The 10249-nt window shown below is 27.0% G+C and overlaps 1 protein-coding gene across 4 annotated transcripts; it reads left to right on the forward strand.

Annotated features, from left to right (window-relative positions):
* Positions 1–348: 348 nt before the first annotated feature.
* Positions 349–8201, forward strand: LOC100575167. 4 transcript variants are annotated; one of them, XM_016802961.2, is made up of 9 exons: positions 349–1095; positions 1193–1319; positions 1419–1590; positions 1977–2271; positions 2601–2805; positions 4580–4974; positions 5213–5399; positions 5463–5759; positions 7666–8201. In XM_016802961.2, exons 4-9 carry the CDS (start codon positions 2009–2011, stop codon positions 7870–7872), a joined length of 1554 nt encoding a protein of 517 aa, XP_016658450.1. In that variant the 5' UTR covers positions 349–1095; positions 1193–1319; positions 1419–1590; positions 1977–2008; the 3' UTR covers positions 7873–8201. The 4 variants fall into 4 exon arrangements, with proteins under 4 accessions (XP_016658450.1, XP_016658449.1, XP_016658452.1 ...); XM_016802960.2 differs by having other exon boundaries at positions 349–1087; XM_016802963.2 differs by having other exon boundaries at positions 349–1087; positions 1196–1319.
* Positions 8202–10249: the final 2048 nt, after the last annotated feature.

Genomic DNA, 10249 nt, shown 5'->3' on the forward strand with positions numbered 1-10249 from the left:
ATCTAGTTAAGTCCAATAAAGTATTTTCAATTGTTGATACTGATATAACTATAATATTAAAAATTAAAAATATAAACATGACTATTATATTTTTTATAATTTTGTTTGAATATGCAACGTATTATGAAATATTATATAATATATTTTAAACAAATGTTTAATATTATATTATCTAAAAATATTTTCAATAATAGGTAGTTACCTATAGTTACCTATATACCAAGAGATTTTTAATGTATCCATTATAAATTACATAATATCTTTGCTATGGTTTCTGATGCAAATAAATCTATGAGTATAGGCGTATAGTCCAATGAGTTGTATAATTATTAATAAACATCTAGTTACCATATTATTATGTTTGAAATACATATTATTTTTCAGGACCCCTAAAAAAAATTTTTTTTTTAAATCCACCACAATCATAACCATATAGGTAAAGAAGCTAAACGCAACGCCTAGGCGAAGTATAGGAAAGCGAGCCGGACGCAACGTCCAGACGTGACGTCAGACACAGCGTCTTGACGCACCTAGGAACGCGTACCCTTGTTTACCCGTATTGACCGTTTTGGCGATTGCGAAAACGTTTATTTCAACGGTTGGCGGACAGTGTCGGTCGCCGGACACGATTAAGCATAAACCTCGGCATGGACCTATTCTTTGTATAATATGATCAAAGGACCTATTAGACCTATGCCAGTTGTACCATCTTCGATTAAAGTTAACCGGAGTTTAATTGGCCGAATTTGCCTGGTTCAATATCTGTTATCAGCCGATAAAGCGTAATCACAATATTTAAGATAGTACTATCTTAAATCGCGAGCGTAATCGAAGTTTAACCGACGGTACAACCACATATAAAATCATAGAACAATATTAATATAATCTGTGGTACAACTAGTGTTATAATATAATACTCTATACTATTATACCATATGGTCCGAGCTACAGATAATATATAATATTATAATATATCAGATATTCAGATAGGTAGCTGCAGTTGACTGCGTGACAGAATTGTTTACCATGTTTGACAGTTTTAATTGACATCTGAGTATGACTACGACACCGCACGACTCACTACTAGGTAGGTAGGTAGGTATAGTGGTAACTTTACGTATACCTAATATCATAATATAGACTTTAATTTGTACCTACCGAATAATATTGTACCGTATACTAATTGTTGTAGTAGTATTGTCTTGTTCTGTGGTAACAGAGGTATCGTCGTCCGTCGCCAGTATTTCATTGTGGTATTTGATAAATAGATATTACAATCTAATTAATCTGTTCACGATTCTGCAATAATTACTACCCAAGTAAGTACCCACCTACCTACCTACATTATATTTTAAAGATTTAAGGTTGATGTAGATTTCCGACTGCTCGGGACCAGAATAACTGTTTCACTTTTCCAGACATCACATTGGCCGGGGGCCCAGTCCAGGCCGACACTCCAGTCTCCAGGTGTACTTACCATAGCCATTATTCATTTATGCTTTGTCGCCAGTTGTAATCGTTTTTCTGTCTTGACCGAAATTAATGATGTCGCCTGTTATACTTACGCAGTAGCCGGTGGGCCCATTACTAGTGGGTATATCATTTTTGTAGACTTGCAGCTACCTCCACAAAAATTACATTAACTATGATTAAACACATGATTATTGGTTGCTGTGTTTCCGTTATAATCATATCTATATTAGTTTACAGTTCATTATTATTCATATTTATTTTTCATATTAATTAATTATTACTGAATATTATGTAGCTATTACTTACTAGTGCGATTATTGACGAATGATTATACATTTATTTAATTGCATGACCTTAGACAATAGACGTTGTATAAAGATTGAAGATCATGATTTTGGCACTGTTGTTGTAAAATATGTCGATCAAAATTTTGAACGCACTAATCACGAATAGAAAAGCATGTTTTCAAAAATGTGGCACTAATAAAATTTATCTTGTTGTAGATTTAGTACACTTGTGTTTTATACGCTGAAAAATGGCTGGTTATAGCGGTAACTTATCTGACGCGATGGGCGCTTTGTCTGTCGCTAATGACCACTCCATAGAACTCGGATTGGACAATAACATTCAGGCACAGCTAAAAAAAATCAAAAATAATTTTGAAAGCGTTTTCTCTTGGGACATCCTTCAATTATCAGAATTCAATCAAAACATTATGTTTAACATAATTGATAAAGTACAAGAAAACCTAGAAATGATCATTATAGACGGCAAGGACAATGAATTCAATTTTTCTGGGTAACTGAGAAGTGTAAACTGTGATTTTTTTTTGTGTCCATATAGGTACTGTAATAAATTGTTTTAGGTATTGATAATGTTTGATATTGTTTAATAAATAGGTTAATGTATATTAATCTATACCTATTAAGTCTATACTTAGGCTATAGATTTCTATATAGACATCAGGCTATCATGTCTTATATGAATTTTGTAAACAAGTGCAATATTTTATAAGTCTAATATCGTAATATTGTATGCATTTTATACTTATATTTTTATAGATACAAAATATAATTGAATAATAAATGTAGGAAAAATATGCTGAATAAAACTATTGTATTTTTTAGATTCTATTTACAATTAATTGCCATTTATGAACATTACATGAGCAAAAGATATATGGAATCATATTTGGGAATCGAAACTATTGTTACATTTATGGAAACATGTAAATTTGACGAGTCAAACCAACAGTATTCTGATGCATACCATCATATTGCACGGGCCACCAAAGCGTATATTGCATCAACACTGAAGATTGATTCAAAAAAGGTAAATATTAATTATTGTTTTATGTTTAATTAGATAAGTAAGTATATTAATTACTGCCTGATAGTGGTGTGGATATACATGTTTATATAATTTAGCTGAGGGGTTTTTACTGAGTAAAAATGTTAAAACTTTAAAAGGAGGCAAGTAACCATTCTACTATACAGTATGTGAACCTTGACATTGAGAAGGAATGTTACATTAGATATGTTTAAATTTGAATTTTAGAATTTAAATAAAATGTAACCTTATTGTTATTATGTTTAAACTTTAAATATTAAATTGCTTCAAAATATGAACTTCAATTGTCCATAAAAAATTACTGCAACTGCACTAATCTCATTTTCTTAATTTTTGGTAAATAAACTATGGTGTTTAAATAAAAAAATGTATTCATTTTATGATACAAGATAATTTGAGAATATCTGTTATTTTGATAAAAATATGAAAAGAATGATTACAAAAAAAAAAATTGTGATTATTTTCGATATTTTTTATTTGACGTAGAAAAACTTATTTACTATAATATAAGGTTCATACATGCAAATAATCATTTTATTAAACATCAAACTAACATCAAAAAAAGTTGAAAATTTGATATATCTATATTCTATAATAGAACAAAGAGCCAAAATATTTTTGAAATTATACCAAATTTAGTAAATTATTAAATTTAGATTTTTTTTAATTACAACCAATAAACTAAATTAATTTTATTGAAAACTGGATTTGCGTAGAAATTCCAATTTTTTCATTAATTTTTTATTTTTCATGTTTATTTGGATAAATACTGGGAATTTTTCATTTTGACCTCCCAAAAGATTAAACAATATTCACTTTCCTACTATAAAACAATGTAAACATATACAAAAGAAAAACATACCTCATTGTGGCATGCGTCAATTGTAATACCAATAAATATTTAATTAGTAACTTCGATTACAACCCTTTTATTGTAGCCAGCAGGTATTTTTTTTTATTATTTTTACTTTTAAATATACTTACCTCATAAGTAAATACTAAATGCTAATATTTTAATATGTACCTAATAATACATTAGATAAACAAATTATTAAGTGTAAGAAATCCATCAATACAAACATTAAACAGTGTAACCATTCTATTTTTCTATCTGTACTAATCGAGGGGTAAATACCTGACAGAAAGTTTGTACATCAGATTACTGATTTCAGTGATTATACCTATGATTACCCATGATTTACTACAAAGATTACCTATGATTACCCATGAATACTCATGATTACCATCACCTTATGTACACTGATTACCCCCAAGGTGTTTACCACTCGGTACTAATTCAGTTCCAAAAAGTACAAAAATAAATAAATAAATGTATCAATTGATTGTTAAAAAAATTAGTTGTAATTAAGTTATATTTAACCCTTAATATTTTATTCAGGATTAAATGATTAAATCAGGTGTTTATATTTCATCAACACTGGTTAAACATGTTTCAAGTTTTATTTTTATGAATTAATTTGGTTGGAGAGCCCTGTTTATTTATAAATAACTTAAACTTTAAGACATAGATTATATATTATTATAAATGATTTTGTATATAATATTATAATGTGCACAATAATTTATTATTATAGTCTATAAAACCATTTTAAACATATTTTGTTACCTAGATAATCTAACACATTATACAATTTATTATTCATATTAAAACAATCAATTTATCAATAATATGGCCTATTGACTATTAGTATAGGATGTGACCTGATAGTATAAAAAACTATTTTTTTTATTTTAGTTACTGATTGATGTTAAACCAATTAACAATTTTAATGAAGCTGAGAAATCCTCTATTTGTGCCGTAAAAGCCAGCATTTTTATGTATTATCCTCCAAATGGGAATGATATTGCTTTAGAATTGGCTAATCGAGCCTGTGCCCTTCATTCTACTGAACCTGAATGGATAATCATTTGGTTAAAAGTCAAAAAAAGAGTAAGACATCGCGATGAACCATATAAAATACCTGGGGATGATGAAATTGATGCTGCTTTATATTTATACGATACACAATCAAAGCCTGAACTTTTAATTCAAGCTCATCAAACTTTTAAGGAAACTGGATTTATTAATAAAATAAACTACAACAATAAGAAATCACAACATTTTTATAAGCTTTCATCTGATATTGCTAAGTAAGTAGTTTTTTAGTGTAAGTATTTAAAATTATATTAAAAAATTAATATGACTCACTTACCTATGTTCTATACATTATAGTTTTTCAAGAAATAACTTTTGTTTGGTGATTAATTAATTTTCAACAATTATTCAATCAAACAAAATCTATATAATGTTTGCCATTCCTTTTTGGTTTATTAATTAATACATTTTTTGTTGATAAACCTATTTTATATTTATGTGTTTTTTTTATAGAAAAACAATTGATTTGGTAAAGAAGAATACGAACAAACAAAATTCTGTATTACTGATGCATTGTCTACACTATCCTAAATATTTATTGTCACAAGAATTTATAGACAATATAATTACAAAACTGACAAATGTTAAAAATAGTTATGTGCATTTAACTATAGGCAGATATTATCTAGACCGTGAAAAGGTATGATATTCAAAAATGTATTATTAGGCGCAAAAAAAATGTTAATTTTTTGTTTTGTTTCAGGATTTTGTAAAAGCTAAAATGTATTTGTCTCATGCAAACACTTTTGGTAATTTCCCCAGTTCGTTGCAGTTAATAAAAGTAGAATGCCTATTACAACCTGTCCATACGTTTCCTTATGTTCAGACATTAAATGATTTGTACAATGTTTACCAAAAGCCAAATACAAGGGTTATTATTTTAATACATATATTGGTATATTACAATTACTGTGAGAATAATCCAAAAGAAATGATGCACTACTTAAAATTATATATTGATCAAGACATTTCAGATATTTTTAAAAAACGTCAACTAACGGTAAGTAAACCATATATAAAAAATACTTTGTACCTATCAAACCTCCAAGAGATGCTTACATATTAAGGGAGCTTCTCACCGCTATGTTTTCCAATTTCTTTGTTATGTACCTATATCAAGTTATCTTAATGTCAATTTTAATAATGTTTGTTTATTACCAAGCAGTTAGGTATACAATTTAACTCTTTTTAAACTGTAGTTTTGATATTCCTAATATGGGCATATTTTCATTCTATTGTTTTCGTTTTTTGAATTTTTTGGTGTATTGATATTTCAAATTATTAGGAATTAAGTATTGGTAAATTATTTAATAAAACATTTATTTTTTTATTTTAAGAAATATATTAAAAGATAAAAATATTACATGATTGTAAATTTTGAAAATTAGGTTAAAGTACAATCTAATATTTTTATCATTTATTATTTTAAGTAGAATAATTCGTACTTATAATTTGTATTTATTAACATGCATTAATACTAATGTATGTTAATAACCAGGGCTCGTTATTTCATGCACTAAAAAATGCATAAATAAGCATGTATTCATGCATTAAAAAGTTCAAAAATATGCAATTATATGCCCTAACATTTTTAAATTATGCACTCAAAATATGCATTGTGTAATAAAATCATGAGAAAATTTTAAAATAATAATATTTAATCCATTAATTTAAAAAAATTCAAATTCCTCCACAACATTTTGCAAACGGCCCGCAACTGTTTGTTTTTCTTTCGGCATTTTTTAAATAAAATATGAATAATGTGTACAGTACCTATACCTCACATGAAAACACTAAAATAGGAAATCAAACGGACAAACGCATGCGACTCATACGAGTAAACTCAACGGTGAGTGTAAGAAAACTATACTGTACCAATGTACAAAATTGAAGGGTGCAATGCAATATATTGCCAAAATTTTGAAAATCGAGTTAAACATCGATTTTTATGGAAAAAATGTTAGGAATTCGATTTTGCAGTCAGAATTAAATTATATCGATTACTCAAAACGTATTATTGCCCATGTTATTAGTATTGGAGCATACTTGATATCATTGCAAAACGCGGTATTGCCAATATTGCATTTTTCTTCAAAACGCGGTATTGCAAGAAATAATGCGTTTTGTATCAACAGAAATAGGAACAACTTTAAAATGTGATATTGCCATTACCTTTTCAAAATCTGTAATACCACGTTTTGGTCTGACACGAAATTTTTATAGCATTAAAACAATGTTTACAATTTAAGTAGATTTATTTTGACACTGTCAATCGTTTAGTTTTTATTTTTTACATATAAATAAACTCATTCTCAATGTTTATAGTCGTCAGAAAATGTGTTACAGTTTTCCTTGATTTGTGAACATTTTGGTTTTTGGCAATACCACCTTTTGCATTTCTAACCTTCAATTATAAATGCTGGTTGGTGAGAAGCTGCCACTTTATACGGTGGAGGATGGTAGTGGTAGCGATAACACTGTTCCGCGATATTTCGTAAAACGCATATAATCTAAAGAAGTATGTACTAGGACACTAGGAAGTCACACACTCACTGAATAAAAATAAATCAAAACACTATAATTTTGTAAACGGGAAAATAATAAGAAACAAGAAACTTTTCAAATATTTGTCTAAAAAATATTTTTATGAAATAATATGCACAAACGACTGTAAAAAATTGACTATTTGCCAAATACGCCTTTACACCCAAAATATACAAAAACATGCACTATCAAATTTCATATTATTATTAATATTGTTATGAAACGGATTTGTATCTCAGTTAGCATGTTTTCCTGTGTAGCAAAAAAAAACATGCAGATGCATGAACTTACGAGCCCTGTTAATAACAGTTGATACAATTTGTGTTGTTTTGTAGTGAAATAATTATTATTTATGATTTCAGTTTTTCCGTCCTTTGTTTAATGTAGGCAGATTTTTAAAACCAAATGATTTTCTGAATGATTTATCTGCAAATGTAAAAGAATTAATTAACAATAATAAGTGGAATGAAGAAGAAAAAAAGATAATTGAAAACACATTTGATCGATCCAATAAAATATTACAATTGAACATTCAAGATAATAATTTTGATGATGATAATAATTTATAAAACTGCTGTTCACAATAAGAATGAGTCTTATATAAAAAATAATACTGAGGATTATTTAAACCCAGATTCTTAATCAAAATATACATACAATTATTTACATTATACAATACTATGTAGGTACCAACTGTACCTGATATATTTCTTTTATAATTGTCAATTTATTGATATTTTTTTTACTCTAATTTTCAAATACCCACAATATCAACAATATCAATTATTTTGTTTTTTCCATAGCTATATTAAGCTTATATTTTCTTTGTATTTCCAAATTTGGTATATAGTGTATGGGTCAATAGGCCATTATTAAATTTAATTAGTTTATATTGTATATATAACAATTCAAATTAGATTTTTCTGATTATTTAATAAATATATTATTTTTACTATATTTAAATGAAAATTGTTAAACCTTATTTCTTAAAATGATAAATATTAAATGTACTTTTAATAAGAATTGATTTAACAATGACTGTCTATATTTTACATTTTATAATTTGGAGTAGAATAATTAATAATGTTAGAAAATAGCTCAATAGTGCCGAAATTTTATGAAAATTATTTCATGTATACAAAATTCTAATACAAATATTTATTAAAAAGTCTACTTATAAGGTCGGCATAGAAAATAGTATGCGACTTTGGTATACCTATTATATTATATCAATATTATAGTCCATAATTAATGCCATTAATTATAGATATTACTATATTATTATAGTAAGTACCTATTTTCTTTTAGAATTTTTAAAATATAATAATATACATACATCATATATACATTGATACGCTTGTGATGCTGTGCATATTCTATTACAACTCATCATTATTAGCCTACCATCTTGTTTTACCTACACATTCATGCACTGGTTTATTAAATTAGTTGAAATAATATTATCATTTCTTTTGCCACCCAAGGTGAGTTACCTACACAAATTTTGAGAGGGCTGATGAATGTATTGATTTTACACAGATTTTTTTTTTTTTTTGTGTGTTTTTTACAAATCATAATGTTATCACTAGAGGCTTGAAAGTATTAGGAGTTATCTGTGTTTGGCAAGTTCCTTATAAAAAGGAATTTGTTCCGTTCCTCGTCCTTTTTTTAAAAAAAGGAATTTGTTCTGTTCCATGTTCCTTAAAAAAAAAAAGAATTCGTTCCCTTGTCAGTCCTTTGGAAAATAAACGAGTTCCTTTTTTTTCCAAATAAAATAAAAATTCTTATTTAATCATTGATGTTTTTGTTTTTTTTTGTATTATGCATACTTCTTTAATTTTTATTTATAATATATAATTACAAGTAAGTACATATTTTATATGCTTATGCAATATATTATTATATATTTTGAGATTTTCTTCAAAATTAAATTTTTGGCTATGTAACGTATGTAGATTGTCTTAACGTCGATACTCGATAACAATGACTAATTAGGAATATACATTATACACATTAAAAAAATATATCTTAATTTTTACATACTTATGTGTGTAAATTATTGGAACTAGAAAGGAACGAACAATTTTGTTATTTTTCTTTAAAAAAAGAACTAGTTCTTTTTTTATAAAAAGGAATTCGTTCATCGTCCTGTTTTTTAAAAAAGGAAATCGTTCCAGGAATCCGTTCCTTCCAAATACTGGGAGTTATAATTTGTTTTATATTAATATATTGTTTACTCGATTTATAGCAGTAAGCAGACCAAGCTAGAATGAAGCAAGTGAGTTTAAAAATCGAAAATTTAAAATGTATTGTTACTTTGCATATTGGTCTGTACATTTAAAGGCGAAAGTGCATATTTCTTGATTTTTCATACGCATATTATAAATATTTAATATTTTCTAAAAAAATTTATTTTTACTTTCTAAACCTATGAATTTGAAATAATATTGAATATAAAACTCAATATTATTTAACACGGGTAATGGGTATCGTTAGAGACCACAGTCGATTACCTATTATTAATTTAACAACAATGTCGTGCGATGTGCATTTATAATCTCTATCGCTCTATTATTCCGAAATAATACTATCTTATGACATCACAATATTATGTGCCATTGAAATAAGTTTTTCACGGCATAAAATCTTCTGTCAAATAATTGTCGGTCGTTTTAAATTGAAAATCTTAGGAAAATATTAGTGATTAGTGATCAGTTCAATGCAACAACTTGATGGGTATTAATGTATTATAAAACATGTACCTATTTATTTCGCATTTAACTTCATCTACTGAAAATATATTATTTTCTTATCGGGTCTCCGCGTATCGTGTTTCAAGGAGTAATATTTAGGCGATTCGCATAACATGAATATTTGGGCTATGTGTGAGTAGTAAATTAACATAATAAAAACAAAGTAAGTTTTTGAGAATAACTGTAAATCGTA

The sequence above is a fragment of the Acyrthosiphon pisum genome, chromosome A1 (assembly GCF_005508785.2).
Source record: "Acyrthosiphon pisum isolate AL4f chromosome A1, pea_aphid_22Mar2018_4r6ur, whole genome shotgun sequence".
Classification (NCBI taxonomy): Eukaryota; Metazoa; Arthropoda; class Insecta; order Hemiptera; family Aphididae; genus Acyrthosiphon; species Acyrthosiphon pisum.

Coding starts and splice junctions, on each gene's coding strand:
- LOC100575167 (XM_016802961.2), top strand. CDS start 2,009: ATGGCTGGTTATAGCGGTAACTTATCTGACGCGATGGGCGCTTTGTCT. Junction 2,272..2,600: donor AATGAATTCAATTTTTCTGG/GTAACTGAGAAG, acceptor TGTATTTTTTAG/ATTCTATTTACAATTAATTG. Junction 4,975..5,212: donor CTTTCATCTGATATTGCTAA/GTAAGTAGTTTT, acceptor TTTTTTTTATAG/AAAAACAATTGATTTGGTAA.